The sequence below is a fragment of the Parasteatoda tepidariorum genome, chromosome 9, assembly GCF_982258835.1.
Source record: "Parasteatoda tepidariorum strain Cologne lab strain chromosome 9, Ptep-v5.0, whole genome shotgun sequence".
NCBI lineage: Eukaryota > Metazoa > Arthropoda > Arachnida > Araneae > Theridiidae > Parasteatoda > Parasteatoda tepidariorum.
This window is the reverse complement of record NC_141763.1, coordinates 81,061,635-81,086,157: the sequence shown is the minus strand read 5'-3', so window position 1 is coordinate 81,086,157 and position 24,523 is coordinate 81,061,635. Positions and strand designations below refer to the sequence as shown.

General features: G+C 27.8%; 1 protein-coding gene across 2 annotated transcripts in view; it reads right to left on the bottom strand.

The window, feature by feature from the left end:
- Positions 1 to 1,763: 1,763 nt before the first annotated feature.
- Positions 1,764 to 24,523, bottom strand: part of sfl (N-deacetylase and N-sulfotransferase sfl) — a 97,185-nt gene continuing 74,425 nt past the window's right edge. For both annotated transcript variants that reach the window (XM_016048387.5, XM_016048388.5), the window contains 10 exons: positions 22,065 to 22,180; positions 20,094 to 20,279; positions 18,710 to 18,838; positions 16,956 to 17,138; positions 14,312 to 14,408; positions 8,862 to 8,985; positions 7,566 to 7,740; positions 6,409 to 6,579; positions 4,848 to 4,957; positions 1,764 to 2,833 (listed from right to left, as the gene is read on the bottom strand). In XM_016048387.5, the coding sequence (XP_015903873.1) occupies positions 2,608 to 2,833; positions 4,848 to 4,957; positions 6,409 to 6,579; positions 7,566 to 7,740; positions 8,862 to 8,985; positions 14,312 to 14,408; positions 16,956 to 17,138; positions 18,710 to 18,838; positions 20,094 to 20,279; positions 22,065 to 22,180 (1,517 nt within the window). In that variant the 3' untranslated portion in view covers positions 1,764 to 2,607. The remainder of the gene's footprint in view (positions 2,834 to 4,847; positions 4,958 to 6,408; positions 6,580 to 7,565; positions 7,741 to 8,861; positions 8,986 to 14,311; positions 14,409 to 16,955; positions 17,139 to 18,709; positions 18,839 to 20,093; positions 20,280 to 22,064; positions 22,181 to 24,523) is intronic.

The window sequence follows — 24,523 nt, the reverse complement described above, 5'->3', positions numbered from 1 at the left end:
ACGAGATTTTAGGCTGAAGATAGAGTAGAAGTATTAAAATATCATAAAAATAATTTATCTTAAAAGTAATAATTTACCATGATCTCCTCATATATAATTTTCTATTACATTAATCAATAAAAAAAATAATCCCTTATTAATTAAAAGAGAAATAATAATTGCAAACCATAATTTAAAAAGTTATAAATTCTCCATACTCTCTAAAAATTTGTCTAAATGCTCAATAAATATTACAAAAAGATATGAACTAGATACAAATTACATCAATGCCATAATCAGATACCCATCTAAATAAATAGTTTTTTAAGCAGATTTTAATTTCAGGAAAAACTTTTTTTTTTAAGTTGACCTGTAAGACACAAGATTTTTGTGAGGAAAAAAATGACAGACCCTGTAATACTCAAAAGAAATATCTTATGATCAATATTAGAAATATTACATTTGAATCTCAATTTCCTAATTTCTCCATATATTTATAAAGGAGAGAGAATTGCGATTTCTCGTGTCAAAAACAAGTTTCTTAATCTGAGAGAGTCCAGATAAATATGGTAGTTATAATAGGAATTACTAAAATACATTTCTGCAGTAACTGTTATTCTTTACCCTGTAGGGTGCATGTACATACAATATATGCAACCATTTTTGATTTTCGGAATTTTTTTTAGCTTCGATTTTTTTTTTTTAAAAAGTAAATTTTTAGGTAAAGCTAGCATTTAGGATTATTGATATAGAATGTTGATATTCCACTTAGCAAAGAAAATTTTAAAAAAATATATAGGTCTCTTAAACATTAAAACAGAAATTTATTAAACTTATGCATAATATTAATAAATATTAGTAATTTTTTTTGTAAAATAAATTTTAAAGCAGGAGATGCTAAGGCCAACATCACACTCCAGTTGCATTAAAAATAGTTGGGTGCAACCATATAGTGTAAAATAAGAAATTTAAAAAAAAAAAAATCCCGTGCACAGGCGATGTATACATTTAAACCTTTTTCATGCATTTTTTTAATGCTCTAGCCTGGAAATATCACGGCAATGAGAAATAGGGAACAAATGCTCATTTTGACACGAGCAAGAGGGAAAGGGTTACTCAGAAATATTTTTTACAAGTAATTCAGGGTGACACAATTGTATCTGATATTCTATAGAACAATATTTTAAACGATAAAAAATTTTTAGTCCTTAAAATTTTTTTATATTTTTCTCAATAAAATTAAAGATGTCTTAAAATAACGATAACTTACAACATCAGCACAATTTTTTTTCTCCATAGTTATTTATAAAGCACTGCTAGTGAAAGATGCATTAATTTAAAAGGTGCAACACTGCCAACTACAAAATAAAATAATTCTTATTCTGATTGTGCAATAAAATTTTGTAGCTTAAAAGTTATGACTGAACACCAAAACCAAAACAATGGTTTTCTTCTCATTATATGAGGAATCACAGTTAAGACAGCTTTCACAGAAAGCAATATGTTATAACTTCCTAAACCTGTACAATAAAACTGCACAGCACTATTCAGTTAATGATACAACTGAATTTTGAAATTCTTTTTAAAAAAAAGCTTATTTTTGTTTTAGGAAATAAAAATAAAAAATTAAAAGATGAATGATTTAAATCCTTTTAGACAATTCTGATACATTTATATATATATATTTATATATACAAAACCACAAGTTATTTTAAACATATATTACATACTAAGATAATAGTTTAGCTAAGTATCTGTATTTTCTTTACAAACATCACACATAACAATATGAAATGAATTTTAATTAATAAAAAATACATTTGTGCACAATGAAAACAAAATTTAAATTTAAAAAAAACTATTCTGATGATAGTAGATTTCAAATAAAAATAAGTATACACTATAAAAAGTCATTCTTTTTAATTATTATTAAAAAAAATTACAACTAATAAATTACATTGTTACAAATCTATCTATTGTTAAGTAACAATCGACAATGATACGATTTTTGATGAAATTAAAGTTTAATATTAAGACTTAATATATTGACACTTATTATAATAAAAACAATTGCACAAATGTTTGTTACAATGCTCGACAAAATAACATTCATTAACACTTCCTCTTTAAAAAAATCCTGCCGCAGTTCAGCAATATAAAATTAAGAAAATGTACAACATTGTTTAAAAAGATGCAGAGACAATATGTCATCTCTAATTTAAAGTATCTTTTAGTTTAAAAGTTTGCAATCATGCTCATCAGGCGATTGTCCATAACATGATTGTTTCATAAAACTCAATTTGTACAAAAACCCCTAAAGTATAAATAACACTTATAAGGGGAAAAAAGAAAAAAAAAACTTTTTTTTTAGTTAATCTTAAAATGCAGTTAGTAACAATGCAGCTCATTATAAAAATCACAAATGAGAAATTTTACTCATTAGAAACAGCTCATGGATGCAACAATATCTCATAGTTGTCAAGGATCCATGGGATAATGCAATAATATTTCCAATCTCATAAGAATCCATGGGATGATGCAACAATATTCAGTCACTCTCATAAGTATTCGCGGAATAATGCAACAATGTTCACGCAATCTCGTAAGAATCCAATGGGGATGATAGATTCAGGATCCATGGGATAAATCTTTTTCAAGCCATAAAGGAATGGGTTGTCTGAGTTTTGTGAGCAGCTTAGAAAGTGCAATGTTGTGGGGGAGGTAAAAAGCTTTCAGGAACTTCTCTGTCTGGGGGTCCATAGGAGGATAGAGTCTACCTTTACTTCGTCCCAGGCACTTAGTATTGTTACGCTCCAGGCTTACTTGGCAGAAGAAACCTTTCTTAGGATCGTACCTGAAATCAATTTTTAACAATTTAAATTTAACACAACTATATCAAAATTTTTAACGTAGTTGCACTAAAAATATTTCTCAACAAAGCAACTACTTTTTTCAATTTTATCTTTATAAAAGAAAAAAAAATATCAGAGGTCACAAAGACAATAAGTTCCTTGACTTTACCAAACTAATTATCAAATTGTCCTTATTTTTTTTTAAATCCATGACAAAAATGTTATTAGTTATAACAATTATGCCTAGCCTTGCTTTTATACATAAAATATATTACAACCTATCATATTCATATCATATCGTACCCCCCCCAAACATAACTGGTACCAAAGCACCCGTCCAGGAGGTGCACTCAACATTCGGTGCAACTGGAAGGTCCAGACGGCGCTTACCAGCGGCGACCTTAAGTCTCTTTCCTTCAAGGGTAGTAGTAAAATCTTCCCAAACTGCCCCAGGTGCCACAACATGCAGGCTTCTCCCCAACATATCCTGGACTGTATTGGACTGGACAAGAGGGACATACTAAATAACCCACTTTTGGTGGCAGACTTCCTCCAAGTCATGAACTTCATGGACATTGTTTAGCCCTGCTAATTTTGGGGATAAGGAAGAGAAGAAGAGATATATTACAAAACACTTACAATTGCCATTAAAATTGAATTAATTTTAAAGAAGCTACTACATGACCAACTTTTTAAATAAAAATATACAATAATTGTAAATAAAAATATACAATAATTGTGAGCACCAACTTTAGGTAAACTTATTAACTGAATTTTTAAAATTTTAAACGTTTACAATGTAAGAATTGTAATAACAATCAGAGGTTAAGATATGCCAATTTTACAACCATTTACCAGTACTTTTATAAAATAATTATCAGCACAGTAAAAAAAAAAAAAAAAAAAAAATCACAAAACTGACAATAAAAAAATTTTGTGCCCACTTTTACCGTTCACGCATGTTCTTAAGCTTCTTACCAGTATATAATCTTTTAAAAAAAAAATTCCATCACACAATTTTCAACAAGTTTTTCCTAAAAATTTCAGGTGCACTAAAATTTTTTTAGAAATATAAAATGTCATTGAGATGTTTCACAAAATAGTGATAAAGTTTAAAATCCTGGATTAAAAAAAAAAGAATAATAATAATAAATAATTATCTCAGTTATCTAATCACTTTCAATAATCATAAGTTTTGAATTTATGATTTGAACTTGTTAAAACCAAAATAACATTTTATGCCCCAAATTGAAATTAATATACAATTAAAAATTATAACGCTTTTGTTTAATGAATGTGCTATGTCAAAAAAGAATAACTGAAGATTTTGATTTAGATTTATATTTTACTTAAAATCAATTTAGCATGCAAATAAATAATAAAATTTAATATCTTATTGTTATAATAGTGTTGCATGTAAAAGAGTGAGTTCCCCTTTGCTTGTTAGGAATGTTTGAAAGTGCCACACTTAAGCAACAATTAATGGTATAGTTTAGCAGTATATAATGTATAACATTAGCATCAATTATCTTAATGAAATGAAAATTTCTTTTTCGTAAAATTGAATTAATACACATTTAAAGGAGAGCATGAAACATGGTACATAAATAGAAACATAATGCATAGATACATAAAAAATGTGTTCAACTTATTTTACATATGATTTTGCGGGAGAGCAGTGATACATTAACATTTAAAATCTATTAGGATTTAAGGAAAAATGCAACATTTTTCATGCAATATTTTTAAACTATACGTATTTATATAAATAGAAAATTAAACTATTAAAATGTTTTTTTTTTTCTTTCATAAAAAACCAGGGTTAGTTTTCTTCTAAAAAAAAAAAAATGTTTAGTTTAAACACATTGGTTTAAACAGACAAATTTTGTTGGATACAAAATAAAGTAAAATTAAATATTAAATAGAATTATGAACAATATAAAATATTAAATATAAATATACTCTTAAAAAAATATACTCTAACATTTAAAACAATAGATCGTAAAAATGTTTTACCTTAAATGATCTTTGTAATTAAAAAAAGGTTTAATTTTCAGGAACTGTTGCAACTTGTTCATAACAGCTATAGGATCGGACTTCAATTCTTCACCATCAATGATGAGTAACTATAGATGAAATATTATCAAAAAATTATTACAAATAACATACTAAATAAAATACTTATTTTAAATATATTTAACTTCAGTTCAAACAATCCCGAAAATTAAGAAAAATTTCAACAAATGTTGAATTTGCAATTATATTAGAGAATCAGTAATAATAAAAAATTATGAACTACAGAGAAAAAATAGTGTTCTTAAATTATCTTGATTTTTATAATTGATAGTTACTTGAGAACAGACACACACAGAAAAACAAAAATTCCATATTTAAACAAAGATTTATGAAATTTCCCTTATTTTGGAAACTAATAAAAGTTTATCATTCCTTTATATTAATATATTTAAAATACAGTTAAAGTTGAAAATAAATATGTTAAAAAAAATTTAAAAGAATAAATTTAAAATTCCCATTACATGGGAAAGAGATGGACAACACTCACATTTTATGGTGTTGCACTAGTTATTAACAGATCAAAGGCAACAGCAAAAATATTTTTACTGAATTACTGTTTTTAAAATTATGAAGATAAAAATTTCTGTTGAAAAATATTTTAAGATTGAATCAAAGACTAATCTCAAACAAGACTTTTCATATTAAGTATGAAACAAAATTAATAAATATTTTTGTATTTAGCTTATGCCTTTATTCAGAAAACTACTTCAAAAATAAACATTAATAGACATAAATTAAATTTTTTTTAATTATATACAAATATCAATACAAACACACGCACACACATATATATTCAAAAAGTTTATTTCCTTTTAAAATCATTTGGAAATTACTTTTTTTTCTGAAAATCTAAGCCCTTAAACCTCTAGCTAATGCAAATTAAAAACACCGATTGGAAGCTGAATTCCAAACAGTTAAGATTTAGAAATAATAGTTAGTAGATATTAAAATGCTTAAATATTAATAATTTCTGGTTAATATTACCAAATATTTTATAGGCTAAACATGCATTATTCAGCCAAAATCACAATTTTGAAATTATTAAACAATTTTTTAATTTTTAATCATAAAAACAAGCTACTAATAGTAATTATAACAATCTCAAAAATTATTTTAATAGTATAAAGTGGAAGGGTCGGTGGGGCCCTTCTTGCTTAGTAATTATAAAAGTAATTAATTTGAAGCAGTGCAGTTTTCTGAATATTCATAATATACTATTTATGAGCTTATTAAATTACTAAGATTTAAGCCTCACATGAGCTTTGAAACTTATACCAAGAATGACTGGATGGCCCAGATAGGCCTCTTAGGTATTATTTAATGATAGAGCTTCTATAGCCTTAATTATTTTTTTTATTAAATTTGAAACATATACTTTAAATTGAAAATGCGACAAAAAAGTCGGAAGGGATCACTCTAGCCCTTCTATATTTCTAGATAGCCAGCAATTTTCAAACTTCTTAGTCTGAAGGTTTTGTTACAAAAGAGAGTGAAATCTTACTTGTTGTGGTGAGTAAAATGACAGCCACCTGTCCAAATGCTGGGCATACATTCCAGGCATGAGACAACGACTTCTAAGCTCTCTTAGGGCTTTATGCCCTCTATCACCAGTAGTGACTATCTCTTGGAAACTGTAATTCAGTGCAGTGGGATCCTTGTGACCTCGCATATGCTGTAATAGATCATTACATTAAAAAACTTACTATAAAATAATAAAATTAATTATTGAATAGCTAAAAAATGTTGAATGCTTCTCAACTTCAGAATGCTAGGTCTTATATAAGTCATTATAAATACAGAGTATCGATTTAAAACTATTCATGCAAGTACAGGCAGACTCCATGAAAAAGAGCGAGGAAAAGGGACATGCGTAAGTCTATTAAATATAATATATTACGCATTTAATTACACAACCAAAATCACATTAAAGATCAAATCTTGCTAGAAAACAATTATAACGACTGTTCCTGAAATTTTTTTCTTTCCAAAACCCTACTTCATACACGTAATGTAGATGATCAATGTCTGTTTTATCTTGATTAAATATTTATTTATACTAACAAAGCATCATAAATGTTGTATATTGAACAATTGTTAAAAAAGGGCACAAAATTAAATCATAAACTAAGTCTTTAGATCTTTTACTTTAGTGTAAGTAACAAACAATAAACAGTAATACAATTTTAAATGTGTTTTATGACATTTCGGTGCATTGGTACTTTTAACTTTCAAAATTCAGTTGACCAGAGTTTAAAGAACACGACGATTTAAGAAGCAGATTGCATCATTTTAAATAGGTTTGAAGTACTTCTAAGATCTCACAAAAATATTCAATAACACTAAGAAACAGTACATTGCTCTTAGAGTTTTGAAATTTGATTATGTATTTTTAGAGATTATATTCTAAAATATTTATAAGATCCTTTAAGAATATAATTACATATTTCAACAAAATGTAAAATGGCAATTTGCAAAGATATTACTTCTAAAAAATTATAAAAGGATTTTTGGAATGAATATTTAAAAAATAACTATTGATTATTACTATGAATTTGTCTTTACATTAATCTATGTGTTTGATTATGTCTATAAAAATGTAGGAAAATGTCAATTACTAAAAAGGTTTACAGAATATATAACAACCATTAAAGTACTCACCTGGTACCAAGAATATGCTCGTTTGATGGGACTAATCAATATGGTAATAAGTTTGGCGGAGGGTAATAAAGCATGTGCTCTCATTGGCACTAAGTCTCCATCAAAGTAAGTAGCACTTTTCTCAAATAAGTACTTATCAGTAGAATTTTTAGGAACAGGAAAAAAATTCATATACCTAAAAATTAAAAAAAAAAAAGGATTTTCTTGTTATTTTAGAGTTTTTTAAAAACTGAACAGTTACAAAAAACACATTTTCAGCTTTTCATTTATCTCTCAAAGCCACTTATCAGAGCCATTGAAAAAAATTACTATCTTTGTATATTTAACTCGCAATAACAATTAATGAAAATTTTATTAAGTGTGACACTCTTTAATATTTATTTAGATACGTCGTTTCTAAAAGTTTAGGACAAGTTTTACTTGAGTATGTGGAAAATAAAATATCAAAATTCCTTAAAATTTTAATATAATACAACCACACAATCATTTCTCATCACATCAGAGATAAACTATTGACTATTTAAATAATGGAAATTAAAGGTAGTTAGAATAAAAATACTAGAATAGTACATTAAGAAAAATAACATATGTTTAGAAATAGCATTTCACTCATTCACAGAATTAATTTTAAAGGTTGAATACAATAACTTGGGCATAATTTAATAATTTTAATGATGAAACATATAAAAAGTGATTTATATCAAAATTTCCAATGACATAAAATATGTCATTAAAACTAATAGAATCATATTATAACATTTGTCATTGTAATATCCTATATAATTTATCACACGTCAATAAAGTTTTGAAAATTAGGAAATACATTTAGCAATACTATGATGCATTTTGTGAAAATAACACTGGTGACCACAGATCCTGGAATTGTACCCAAAAATTTGAAAGTCACACCGAAACCAACAGAGTTAGCAAGTTTATTATTGTATTCTATTTTATATACTATGCCATAAGTCAGTAAAGTTATAAAAATCAGATAATATATTCAAAAATACTTCGGCAAGTGACAGTCACAATTTAGAGCAAAGATAATAATTTGATTTGAAAAAATAATTTTTTTTAAATGCATCCAAGGACAGCAAATTTAAGTTTTTCAAAAATTTGTTACATAAGTATTTTTTTTCAAAAGCAATAGAATTTTTCATACAGGTACAACTTAGGAGAAACTGAAAAACTAATACCTTACAGAAAATAAGTATTATGTCCAAAAACTGAAAAGTAGTTTCAGTATCAAAGCTATTACATCAAAGCAATGCTTAAGTCAAAATTTTGAATACTTACCAATCCAAACCCTTATAGTAGTTTCTACCATTGAAAAACTGTACTTCTTCAAATGTTTCAGGACTAGGATAATTACTAACAATGGCAGGATGCATTGACAAAAATGTGTATAATGCAGTGGTACCTGTAATTTTTATTAATAAAAATTATGAAATAAACTTATTTATTATTAGTTATTTCAATTTGATTCAATGAGAGACCTTGACTACAGTGAATCGAATTAATTTTAATCAATAGGTATTGTTTTTTAAGCACATGAAAAATATAACACTGCAACAAAGAATGTTAGTGAATTTCGAAAAATAGCATTTGTCAGAATCAACATAACAAAAATTAAGATTAAAGTAGTCCATTTACAATTACTTAAAAATTTAAGGAAGATTGAACAAGGACAAAATTTATACATTTTCATGGAAAATGACATTAACATTTTAATTTTTCACTGGATATATTAAGATAACAGAGAAAAGTTTGGCAAAATTTTTTTGCTTAAAGATATTACAAACCAACCATTTTTTTAAATTTTGTTTAACATAAGCTATACTTAGTGCAGCATTTTATTTTAAATAACTCCCAAGTGCAGAGCATGGAATTTTCAATCTCTAGCTTGCAATAGACAATTATTTAAAGTTGGTGAGAAGTTTTATAAAATAATGTGTATCAAATCAGCCAACCATATTTTTCCTAGAGTTGAGAGTTTTCAGTTGACAAATATTGAAAATAGAGGGCAATAGTTTATGATTTTAAGAGGGAAATTAATTTAAACATGCAAAGACTAGCATCACAGAAAAACTATAACTAATCTTATTCTTAACATCATTGAGTATTTTTGACACTTTGAGATAAAGAAACTCCATGTATTTAAACCCAAATCTCTTGAATAAACAAGTGGATGTTGTGTTGGCAGAGTGGGCAACATTTAAGTTTACATTCGCCAGGGCACTTTAACTATATTTTTTTTTTATTCTTAATGTCAAATATTAGATTTTGTGAATAAAAACATGTAATAGAATGAGACTGGAAACATGGAAAAGTTTCACTAAAAAGTGGAATTTTATAAAATAATAGTAATAGATGTTGGAATTATTTAACTCAAATCTCAAAAACTGGTTACAGTTACTGACAATGCTAAAGGGCTCTTTTTCATGTATAGTATAAAAAAAATTAGGCTTTTTTGTAAAAAATTGCAACTATCCCTGCTTTCATGAGTTAAAATAAAATTCCTTGACAATTCCAAGTCAGGGTTCCCACTCTATGATGAGATTGAAATTCAAGGACTTTCCAGGACTTTTCAAGGACCTCAACAAAATTTTCAAGGACCTTAATCTAAGACCAATTTTAAAAATTATTCTCTTCTATTTTACTAGAAGCAACAATGCCTGTTGTGGCAATAATTAATTTCAAATATAATACCTAAATGCTTTGCCTATATAGAAAAAAGAGAGTATATGTATTATGGACTAAAATTTATATTTTTTTAAAAACAACCCTACTGGTTTTACATATGAATTCACAAAATCATTTTCAGCACAATCTATAACTAATGGTAATGAGATGTTAATGGTGAAATCCTTTAATCCTGCGTATTTCCATGTGAAGGCTGCATGAAAGACAGAGCTAAATCTTAGGTATTCCATATTCCATAACCCCCTCCTCTCCTCTATTAAACATCGTTTCTGAAATTATTCATCCATAATTTACAAAACCTTCTCTAAATGTTATGCAGCAACAATTCTCTCTGAAAATAAAAATTAGAAGGAACATATCCCATTTTCACCATGTTTAAAAGCATTATTCATTATGTGTAATCCACAACTGCCAATGAATATGACCTGGTGGGAATATTTTTCTTTTAATTCACACTGAAGCTTCTAATAGAATTTCCAATTGACATAGGGTCCATCCATGGATAATTGAAGTATTTTAGAGAGCTTTTAACCATCATCCATGCATTTGTAAAAAGAGGACAAAATATTTTCTGCAGTTCCATGATCCATAAATTGGGAGGTAAGATACTTAGTGCAAACTTTATTATCAATTCCTTACCATAATGTCCATCTGCTTAGATTGTAGAGACTGATTTAACGTCTCATCAAAGAGTACAGTGTAGTAATCAACATTCTTCAGCTCATTTATAAGAATCCCTTTGAAGTATAGTGCCGATCCAAAGGGGCCCAAATAGGCTCACCTTGTGGCACTACAAAAAAATTGTCTCGCTATACAGCTATCAGCAAACATTTTGGAGAACAATTTACTAATCCCTTCACAGGAGTTACATGAATAATTACTAGTGATGCACTTCAGATTCCAGAGAATTTCAGCATCAAGCACATTCCTTTTGACTAGATAAGAAGACAATGTTACCTCGGGCACTAAAGTTTCTGTTTCACATGGGGCACACGATGTTGAAGGAGTATTTACACCAGATGAATTAGATGTTGATGTCTTTGGAAAAAGAGAACTCAGGGCATGAGACTGCTTTTTTGTTTTACCTTTCTTTCATGTGTGATTTCAGAGCAGATTCTTCCATTTTTGCGATATCGATCTCCTTCATGCATAATCGGCACTTGGCTCTGAACTTCTTTTCGGGCATCGATAAAATCCATTCTTTATAAGCTTGATTATCCATCAATTGGGGATTAAAATAGCACTTCCCAGGCATAACTAGTCTAAACTACATAACACAAATACGAAGCCGTGCCTTTGCGAATACGCTTTACAATAAAGTTTTGAAATGACGCAAACGTAAGGACAAGTGCGGATGGTAAAACGGCAAATTTATTGAAAACTACAAGGTATATATTGTTACAAAATTCGAGAGTATTCCAGTTTCGATAAGAAAAAAGAAGATCTAAGCATATGCGACAGAAGATGAAGTGGAGTCTCGCCCCGAACGCATTGATTGTCTGCTGTGGTCCGCGCGCTTGGCAGACCAAGACGCTAGGCCCGGTTAGAAATGGTGGCGTTAAAAACCACGTGAGAGAGCTCGGGAACGAAACAGAAAGAACGAGAAAGATTCGCGGGTGTTTTATAAAAAGGGCCGCTGGCAGTATTGGACAAATTCAAGGACCTATCAAGTTTTTCAAGGACCTAAGACGTTTTTCAAGCACTTTCAAGGACCTAAATTTAGCAAAAAAAAATTCAAGGACTCTCAAGGACCGTGGGAACCCTGCAAGTTTTCCGGACTCCTGGGAGCCCTGATTTGCTTCACTGACACCTCCTCAAATGCTGGAAAATTTTAAAAGTAACAAGTGTTTGGTGAGGTTTTGAAGCATTTTCCAGATATCATTTCTGCTCCATTCTACAGCTGATCATAGCTTCCTGTGAGAGAGGCTTCAACTGTCACAATAGACTGAAGTCAGCTTTCAGAAACTTTTTGAAGATTGAGACACTTCCTGATTTGCTCAGAATTTTTATAAATTGATAGCTTCCCCCAACAGAGCTTGAAGCAAGCTAAGCCTAAATTTGACAAATGGAATTTTAGTGTTGAGAGGAAATACAAATTGGAAGTGTTAAAAGTGTGGGAACATTTAATGTAAATTTTCTGACAGGTTTTGCATTTCAATGACTTTTAATAATATGTGGACAACACTGGAATCATGAAAAAAATTTTAAAACTAATGTCAGCATTTTTTAGCAATACTAGGTGGTTAAGTCCCCTCCCTGGTTGCTACAATTTATCAACTCTGATGTTGCACTATGAAGGTTGCCCTTTGAGCATCCGAAACAGCTGTCTGTATTTTATAAATATTTTTGTGCTCTTTAACATTGTTTGCCTTAGTTTTTGATGATTGGTACCCAATACTTGTTGCTTATTAATATAAAATAATTTTTTCTATGAAATTAGAAATTATTCACCTAAAATATATGTACAATAAAGAATTCTGTTTGTTTACGCTTGTAGCCCCACTTCTCAAGTCCAACATTAATTTTAATAATTTAAAAGCTTGAATAAACTTGATTTTTAAAAAGTATGAAGATCTCATATGATTCCATTAAGATCTATTAGTGAACATAAATAATATTGCTTATAATTGTTTTTTTTAAATAACATTTAAAATTACAGGTACATTGTTGTTTATCTTAAAATGTAGCATAATAAGGAAATATCATAGAATAACATTATGATAAAAAAATAAAAACTCTTATTTATGAACTCTTAAATATGGAAAACAATCAAAATCAAACACATAATAATAAAAGAGTAAAATAAGGAAAATAAATATTACTGGTAAACACCTATAAACTTGGGACATAAAAATATTTTACAGGAAACAATACTTATTACTTTTATAAATTTTATGCTCATGAAAACAAATAAACAAACAAAAAAAAGAAACGGAAATTAATGTGAAAACACTAGATTCTACTATGTGATTCTCAATCCAATAAAAAGGTATCCACAACAATGAAAAACAAAGAACTGTGTTACCATTATTAGGTTTTCATATATAATTAGAAATGTGTCTTTTCTTAGTTTTTAATTTTTTCTACATTATTTATGTGGTTTTGGTCAGCAAAAAGTTCTTCGTACTACATCGTTAAACATTTTGAAAATTGTTTATATATTTCATGGAAACAGCAGCAAACAAAAATTTTAGTCTGGCTAGAAATTTAAAACTGAAATTTCATGCCCTGCCCAAGTAGCAAAAATAAACATATAGAAACAACTTAAATATCACCACTATTAAAAATTAAGGCGTTTATTTTGCATTTTACGAAATATTAAAATCAAATAAAGTTGCCAGTTAGATTATTATTATAAATATACAACTGAATTCTGACCAATGTTAATCATAATAAACTAAATTCAACTTTTTAAGGGAGAATGAATCAAATTTGCTAACCGCAAATTATCTAATTACCAACATCAGCATTCAATAATAATTTAAAAGCAATAAAGCACCACAGACATAAATTATTTAATTAAAATTAGAAAACAAAGAAAAAAGTAAATAAGAACAATTTTTTTTTAAAAAAAATTCATAACTACTTATGGACAATACTCAACAGTTTCTATTCAGGCATAAGAGTGGGTACAAAACAAAAAATCTAAAAATACCTATCAACTCAAACCTTAAAAAGATAAATAAAAAGTATGAGACTTTATTTTGAGCAAAAGGCAGCAAAATAAGGGGGGGTTCTATAAGCTTACGTAAATAGTCCAATAAACTGTTACGCTTTTTCTATGAATAATGATTAAAGAGAATAAAATAACAATAAATCAAAACCAAAAAACAGTGCAGAAAATTAGGAAGTTAGAAATTCCACCAAAAATCAGAAGAATATCATGCCAGAACTCATTAATTAATATTTTATTTAAGCAGTCTATAAAGTTGTAAATAGAAAAAAAAGCAGGTAATTAAATAACAACTGATGCATCAAAAAAACAAATTTATAATACAAATTAAATACTGATACACATAAAATAAAATTGGAAATAGTTATACCTGTTTTTTGAGGGCCAATAACAAGAAACTTTGGTAATTGCTCACAGGATTTAGCAGATGACCATATGGCTTTATGGCGTTTGTCATTGCAAGGGTTCTGCAATTATTTAAACTCAATATTAGTAGAGTGTAGCACTATTTTCTAATAATAAAAATCAATATTTATTAGAGTGATTATGGAATAGAATTACAATGGGAGAATAAAATTTGGATCACTAAATGAGAAACCCTGTGATTTTTCTGAATTCTTAAATATTTGTGAAAATGAATATTTTGGAAACATGCTGCTTATCGCTCAGTATAGAGAAAATAAATTTCACAAAATCTATTCATTCACATTTAATCACGTAAACTATGTCTCAGACATAAAAATAAAATATTACATTTCAATAACATCTTAAATTTCAACAATTTCTGCAGAAATTTCAGAGTGACAAGGAAAAAGACAACCATTATTTGTTTCTTTTTTACTATTACAAACAGGCAAAACTGTTTTGTTAGTGTCTTAATAACACACAATTTGGTCCTTTTCCAAATTTTGGGAAAAAATAGGAAAACACTAGTACATTAAAACTTAATATCATTTGATTTTATTTCTGCAAAACATATAGCTAAAATTGTGCAATACACATTGCAAAAATACACATATATCAAGATCACTATTCACGCATTTCAAAATGTTACATTTAATGAGGGATTTTTTTAGTTTCAACCTTTGTGTTAAGTTTCTTAAAACAGTTTTCAAGCTGACATAAATTCTAGAAAAAAAAATTCCCCTTAATTTTATAAAATGTAACCAAGTATTCTTTTTAACACAACCTACAACACTTAAATGGCTATATAAGAAAATAAGACTACAAAAAACTTTTGAGTAAAGGCTACTAATTTGCAAATTGAAGTAAAATTAATGCGGCCAGAACTAGAATTTTGAACCAAACGCAAAATCCTTCATGCTGTTGTTTTTTCAAGTGACCCAATGATTTTAATGATCTGGACTTATGCAATGAAGCTATGTTTTTTAAACAGTTAGCTTTGAATGATTTGCAGAAGATATTAAAGTTGAAACTTATCGGAAAAAAATAACACTTTAAAATATAACTATGATAGGATTTAAATTGTAAACAAATAGAAAATAAAAGTATATAATTTTCTTTTTAACATAAAAAAATTCTTGAATATATTTTTTTGTTTTTGAGACATACTAACTAAAACAGTGTCCATGCTCAATGGCAAGAAAAAAATTTATTAAGCTCTCATAACATTTTATTGTAAATAACAATTAAGGAAATTTATTTAAAGTTAGATAATTTACAACTAATATTTTATTTTTGCTTATTTATCTATGGTATGCTAAAACTGGATTTAATTTATTCAAAGTTTTCTTTGCCTTTTTAAAGATGTGAAAATCCTGTAGACTTGATACAAAACTTGATGTTTTCTCAACTTTGACTATCAAAATAAAATATTAATTCTGAAATGCAAGTAGCAAACAGCTAAAAACTTTTTTTTTTAAGAAAGAACATTTTTAAAAAAGAAAGGTTTAAACAAAACAAGTAACAAAGTTCAATTTTTTTTTAAATTTAGTTTCAGCACTCCAAATAAAAGGATAATTAAACATGTGTTAATTATTACAAATAATTAACCAGGAAAATGAATTATAATATAAAAAACGGTTGAAGGGAAGAAATAAACAACTATACGCCTTTGTGACTAAAGAAGTTAATTTCCAACATTACTGCCATCATGAGGGAAATCGAATTAAATACAGTCGAATCCCACTGAAGTGAACTGTTCGAGGACCAGCAATAAGTCCACTATAAATGGAGGTTCACTATATCAAAATTCTTGGAAAATTTACGAGTATATTATAAGCATTATATAAAAATTTTATAAGCATATACATAATTTTATAAATTATTAATTGATTAATGAGATAATAAAAGAAAAATAGTTACTTAAATTTCATATCAACAATAAGTAAAAAAAATAGCATAAAACTGAAAATAGAAGGAATAAAGATAAAAGTTGCCGAAATTTCACATTCTTCAAGATTTGGAAGAGAAATAAATAGATTGAGAGGAAGATGGCTGTTAACAATTGTTTGTCACAGTTTAAAGGCGAAGAGCATGTAAGAATAAAATTTGACACAATGTAAAGAAATACTCTCATTTGCAATTACAACTTAGATTTAAAGTTAGAGAAATGAAAAATATCTTAAGTCCACTATAAACAAACTAACAATTTTTCAGCTGCTCCTTATGTGTATAAAATAACATTAAAGTAACGGGAGTTTAGAAGCCACTACTTAAAAAGCTTACAACCACCAAATGTTCACTATATCCCAAGTTTATTATAGTTGGGTTCAACTGTATAACTAAGAATAAATGCATAACTGAAATGGATACATAGATTTTAATTTGCACTCTTATAATGTAAACATAAAATGAATATACAAAATATTAACTCAAATTAATGCAATTTTTTTTCAATTCTAATTTAAGAAAAACAAACAGAAAGATTATTTTAGAACAAAGAATAGAAAAATCAGAATGAATTCTATAAAAAAAAGAATTTATTACTACCGTACTTCTTCATTTATAAGCATTAATTATAACTATAAATATTATTAGAACTATATAATTACCATCCACAGAGGATCTGATTCTTCAGGATAAGTTTGGAAATATTTGTCAGCTAATTGTAGAGGTGGTAGGGTTACTAGTTGAAGGTTAGTCCAGCATTGAACAAACTTTATAACAGATTCAAATGTATACAGAGCAAGACGATCATTACCATAGTTTGAAAGATGGGTCATAAATATATTGACCTGGAATCAAAAAATTTTTTAGAATAATTTGTCTCTCTCGAAGTCACATTTGAAAAATTAAAATCATCAATAAAGAAATAATTTATAATAAATAAAAATAAGAAATGCATTTCGAATTACAAACAAGAAAGATTTATAAGAGGAAAGAATTTGTGTTTAATTATAATTAACGGGAACTTATTTTGTACTAATTTTAATTTATATGTAATTGACAGAATGAAGGATTTAAAATACTGAAATACATTAGATATTTAATATCAAACATATACTTTTTTTTAAAATAAAACATGTATTTTAAATGACAATTAGAAATTAAGTACACTAAAGACACAATTGACACATAAAAAAACACACCAGTAACACCATCAAACCTAATCATTCAACAGTAAATTTATGACAAAATTAGACTTTTAATTATAAAATAATACCAGTCAAATATTTCTGTTATAAATATCTTTAGAAAGTTTATGTTAACTTAAATGTAAGATTATGCTAGATTTTTTATGAAAAGTAAAATTTAGAATACTAACACTTACTTTTAAAAGGTATAGATTGCAATACTTTCAAAATAACAATATTTCAACAACAACAACAACAAAATGTATCAACTCGGATTATTTTTCACCCAGGGAAAAAAAATCAAACATATTTAAATGTATTCTACTTAACTTCTATACAATATACATTATCAAAGTATTATATGCATTTTATATTAAAAATATGCATGCATCTGTATAACGTTTTCTTATTTACCGTTTTACAAATTAATTAGAAACTGCTTACCCAATTTAGAGTTTCAACATTATTTGTGCTAGTTATTTAACAGTGTAAGTCACTTGTTTACTATGTTAAACTTAACTCAAAATCAGATAAATTTGTGAATATTTCATTACCTTTTATGAAAGTTTAAGATGATTTAACAGGGGTCTGTCGAGGCTAAATTTACTACCATTTAACAGTACCTTCACAAATTCAAATTTAGGAAAAACGGCAGTTTCACAAAATACCTTTTCTTAACATTTTATTTTTGTATTCCGTAAGAAACAATAAATCCATACTTTTGTGTTGATTTTTTAATATAATTTTTAATTTTACAAATTATGTCTAATTTTTCACAAATTATGTCTAAATTTTCACAAAATAGGTACCTTTCAGAAAAACCTAGACAGACCCCTGTTTAAGAAAATCAATAAGTTGTCTTGTTATGAAATAGAACCAAAAGGTGCAAATAGTGTAAAAAAATGCAATTTTTAACAAGAGTTTAAACATTCATTATAATCATATAATAAAATTAACTTAGTAATATTTTGATACAAGGTAATCTTTTATATATTATTATAATTCATGAAAATTATAATTATTATTGAAGTAGTAATCATAACAAATTTCAGATGTTATTTTAGAAAGCTTTCTTTTTATATATATATAAGAGTAAACAAATGGAATATTTGCATACAGTTAAATAAGAGCAATGTTTTTTTTCATTTCCTTATAATCCAAAAACTTATTAATATTGTTTAACACATAATTTTTAAATATTTTATTAATAAAAAGTAAAATTAACAACTTACAGGATTGTAAACAAAGAGATGGAAGAGTTCTCCTCCTTTAATACTGAGTTCAAGTTTTTCAGGACCACCTGGGTATTTATCCAGAAATATTGTATGAGTGTAAAGACCACATGTTTGTCTTGGAAGTACCTACACACAGAAATTAATTTACAAAATTAATCCACACAAAAATTAATTTAGAAAATTAATCTACACACAAAAATTAATTTACAAAATAACACAAAAACAAATTAATTGTAAAGGGCAACAATAGGTAATACATTTCAGAAATAGTGCTAAATAAATGTGAAAGAAAATGGAAAAGAAAAATATAACCAAACTATAAATCAACAAATTAAAACATACAGAAAAATAAATTCAAAAAAGTTTGTGATACAAAATTTCGATTCAATCTAGTGTGAAACTCAGTAGAAAGGAACAAATATAAACACATAAACAGATTTTCAAATTCTATTGTCATGTGATTATACAATAAACGAAACTTTCTTTTTTTCGTTTCTACAGTAAGTTAAACCAACAGACACACTTGTTTTATATACATAACAGCTCCACTTAATAATTACTTTAGTCATCAAAATATTATCTTATTCATTCTCTCTTTATGACATATTTCTAAAAATTACTAAATGCAATTAACGCAACATTGTAAAATAAGGTTACATGCAGTGGCAATAACTACATATGCACTGAAAATTAAGTATTATGGATTTAAAGTTTTAACAATGAAAATGAATGACACAAATTACAGTAACACCAGATTAAGCGAAAAATTCTGTATTATCAAACATACTATTTACTGTAAGAATAAAAATTGTCACGTGTTGCACATACAAATTATAAAAATCTTTTTTTTTCAAATATACATACATACTATTCTATTCAGCACTATTTTATTTACACATAGCACTTGTAGTGCAACTTTGAGGAGAACTCCTCCAGACTAGAAGTCGGGAGCTATCTGCTGCTATGGCAACAAGCGAGAGAATATTTCTAATGGGGGTGCAATAGAGGAATGAAGGTGTCGATTGGTTTACTCACGTCGACCTATGCCAAGATCAAGACAAAACTATTCACCCCTATTCTAAGTGACTTTTCCTCGTAACTATGGTACCCGCCACAACGCAAGACGGGTGTCTGGATGAGTTCTCCTGAAAGCCGCACTTTAGTTTCAATTCTGTTTCTATTTTATTTAGCACTCTTTAAAATATAAACATAAATTGGAATTTGAATTTTAGTTACCAATTTTTATTTTTTCCTATTATTCCTATTATTATTTCCTATTATTATTTTCCTATTTTTTTTATTAGATATTAGGAAAAATTAAAAAAAAAAATACTGCCCAAATAATCTATTGTATCATTACTGCATTCAGAATAGGGATTACCATTATATTTCGATGGATAAAGCCTCTTCTCAACCTAGCTGGTCTGAGATGAGGATACTCTTCAGTGCTCGTAACTCTAACATTCCAAACTCTCTTCCATGCTTCATACAATGGCTCATGAACAGGATAAACTCCTGAATGATGTGGGGCAACAGAATAACCTGAATCATGTGGAATGCCATGCTTCTAAAATATAAAAATTACATAACATGAAATGTAACTTTACTATTTTTAAAAAAGAAACAATAAAATAAACTGCTTCATGTAGTAATAAAAAAACACTTCAATCAACGCATGCAAAACATAATAAAAAAATTTAAATGCATAATACTAACAACAATAATGCATAAAGATTATGATGAGCTTTATAATTTTTAGTTTTTAAAAAGTGTAGTTCTTCTTAAAATAAATGAATTAGCAAAATTTATTAACTGCTGATAAATGCCACAAATACAAACTTTTCTGCTTATCTAGTAGTCGGAAATTTCAACTCGAATGAATCATAGAAACAAAATCATTGTCAAATAAAATTACAATAAAATAAGTATCAATGTACATTTCCTGAAATATTTTTATATTTAATCTAAATAAATGTATTGCAAATTTAAAAATAAAAAAGAATATTAACTGTCAGCCACAAATTTAAATATTTTAAAAATAAGTAATTTATTAAATACATTTTACTTTTCTAGGATGTTGCAAAATTATTAACAATACGATATTATACTTTAATAACAATGATAATCAATAATAATTGTAATTGTGACAATTTAAAGAAATAGTTTTCTGGAATAATTGCTACAAGGCCCAAAATTTCAACAGATGTGATCGAATATTTAGTGTTAGTGAGTAAGTTACAGAATGTGACATGTGCGGCAACTGACAGGTAGTATTTCTGATATTTTTTATTTTAATGATATGTGGATGATATTGAAAACATTGAGATCTTATGGGAACCTAATTTTAAGTTAATATTAATTTGCAATAAATGTTGTTTTCATTTGTCAGTTTCTTCATAAATTCTTCCAATGTATCGATCACCAAAAAACTCTTGAAAGTAATCTGGTTATTTTTATAAAAATTCCTATTTATTGTGAAAATAGAGGAAAAATTTTAAGATTGATTGCACATTTAGAACTGAAATTTCAAGATTTGTGCTACTAGCTTCTGATGATACTCCACTATTTGAAAAATCATAAGACCATCTCTTCTTCATGAGTGAGTTGGACAATTTTACAAATTATTAAGTACAGTCATTTACTATTTTTAATATTTGCAACAGAAATACTCATTTCATTTCCCAAAAATTGAGAAAAGATAAAATCAGACTCTAAAGTCTTTGTACATGAACATTATTGGATGACTGAATAAATAGGAGTAAAAGATAATTGAAGATCACACAAACTCTTAGATAATATTCATATTTCCTCATTTGGATATTCAGCCTCCTTCAAAAATATATATTCAAAAATTAAAAAATATATTTAAAAAATAATAAAATTTACTAATTTTAAAATGGACCTCAATTCTAATGCAATGCTAAGTAATGTTGGGTATAACGGAAAAGAAAATATTTTTTAATAGATACCACCCTTGATGCTTTCAGACGGCATTTTTAATATCAAAGCTTCGTTTTCTTAATTTTATTTAATCAAACACATTTCACAATACACACAATTAATTACAATTTAATCAGAACAGTTAGTTAGCAGCTATAAAAGAGAATTTTGTTGATGAAACAAGATATCAGATCCCTAGTTTATTAATAACTAAAATTTCAAGTGAAGCCACCAAAAATAAACAAGCCTTTATAAAAATTAAAATAAACACTTGGAAAATAGTTAAATTTAAATCAAAAGGAATAGTCTTTTGTTTTATAAATTATGCAAGAATTAATTATTCTTAGAAGAAAAAGTGATCTAACTGAGGCATTGTTAAAAAAAATCTATAAAAGTGTTTCACTGCACTAACTTTGGCAAACTCTCTGTTCAACTTCATTTCCATCTCAAGAGCTGTTATATTTTCAAATAAATGTGGCTGGCTATGACTCCACATGTGACAGAACCACCAAAATTCATCTGCGTGCTCTGAAATACAAAGTGAATACAACACATGTCAATAAGCACTAAAATTATGATCAAAATAAAAGATATTAGTATTAAGAGTTATACAAAATTGCTCAAAAATGTTGTGACAAATTTTAAGGGAAGGTAGGCATATTATTAAGATTACGTTTTGCACTGTAACACATTACTGGAAATTGTATCAATCAATCATTGTATGCTGCTAATCAAATCATTGTATGCTGCTAAGAGGTACACTGCTTATAGCCCCCATGATTTATCAATTCTTGATTTCTTACCTTGGGGAACTTCTAATAAGCGTATCGCAAGCATATGAAATCGCAATCACTATTGTGCAGTAATTTTTATATACTGCTACTAAAATCAAATAAATGGAAGTATTGATAATGGAACAACGTTCTGTTTGTGTTAATCACACAACTAAGGTGCCAACTCTGAGTATATGTTGTACCATTATAACCTGTATTCTGCATTCATCTAGTATGCCACTTGTACTCATGTTATTCAACATAGGTTTTCAACAAATTACTACCTTGAGTCCTTTCAGATTACCATTTTCCCTTGCAGATGCTTCTAGACATGGGTTGCTATGCAATTTTGAATCTTTGTCATAATATATGCATTTCTTCCCTTAAAAGTTTGTTGCAGCAATTCTGAGAAATCCTGTATATACTGCTTAGTAAAGGATAAATCACAACAAACCTATATTGTTCTAGCAAGTCTTTTCTAAACTATATGGAAATAAAAATTGATTTTAAAAAAATTGTCTCTGAACAAGTTTTTGTGCCACAATGTACTCTTTCACCATGACAGAGAAGGTTTACCAAGTGGCACCAAAACACATCTAGGTTAGTTGGTTGGATCTAATGCCACTTGCCACACGGGCAAGCCTGCTTGATGAAGACGAGCAAATTTAAGGCAGAGTGTGCGATTCTTGTTTTTCAGTGACGTTATCTATGGCCAAGAATTAGACTTCTGCCACACCACACGTCACACATGTTTATAAGGCGGACCCAGTCATACATCCATTCATCCACAGATCGTAATTTTGACCTGAGAGAACGATCAATCCCCAATCCAGTACCCCCAGAGATATTGCTTTGTTACGGGAACATGGAGGACTCTGTGACTCCACAAAATTTTAACGTGCATCAGTCTCCAACTACACAGGGAGACTTCGGCCGGCGGGGTTCAAACCCACAAACTCTTGGACATGGGCCCAGCGCCCTACCGACCAGACTATCCCGGCCAAAAAATAAAATAAACATCTAGGTTTCAATACATTAATTACGAATTAACTTTTTTATTTTATAACAATCATTACAATCAAGTAACTCTTTTAATTATCAATAAGGAAAATACACTGTATTTTTATTTTAAGATATTTCAATTATTTAGAGAACACACTGTATTTTAAGATTAAATATTTAAAAAAAATAATAAAAATGCAAACTGAAGAATTAGTCAATTGAACAACTACAAAATATTCTGTTCAAAAGCAATAGTTCAAATAATAAAGCAAGACTAATAATAACAAAAAATAAATTGAATTTGGTATTGATACTCATCACTTGTTTACTGATTTAAAGTCAGCATTCAATACTGCGAATAAGAAGGAACTAATGGATGCAATGTATGAATTTAAAATTCTGGACAAACTGATTAGATTTGTTATATGCACAATGATTGCGCAGAATCAAATTTGTGGAAGCTCACTCTAAAAGTGTTAATAACATTCAACAATAATGTTATGAGTTCAACGGGTGACTATTTCATGTCTTCTCTTCAATAATGCACTGGAAAAGGTTATTTGAGATGCATCATATTGACACTTGCGAAAACATCTTTTACTTATAAATTCAGCTCTTGGCATGGATAATGATATTAATAATGTTGCTAGGAGTGTACCAGCACTTGCCTTCTCAATAGAGATGGCTTCAAATTGTATAAGACTGACAGTAAATGACTCCAAAACAAAGTATATGCCAGCACAGAAAACTCGTTACAGTGCTACATTCAGCTATCTAAAAATTGGCTATCATGAGTTTGAAAATGTGCCTCGATTTAATTACCATGGATGTTTAGTTAACACAAAAAACATTGACTATGAAATCCAAAATCGTACCTCAATAGTATACATTAAAAGTTAGAACTGGACTGCTTGCGTTTATAAAATGGATAAAAAGAGATCTAGTAAAGAAAACTTTTGTGTCAAAGCCTATTATTAGTCAAAAAAGGAAAAAATCAAAACAATGATGGCTTGGTTTTGGGGAAGCTGACAAAGTGATTGGGATAAAGGATTGGCAGTCAAGAACAAAAAAAAAAAAGAAGATAGTCCTGAAGGAA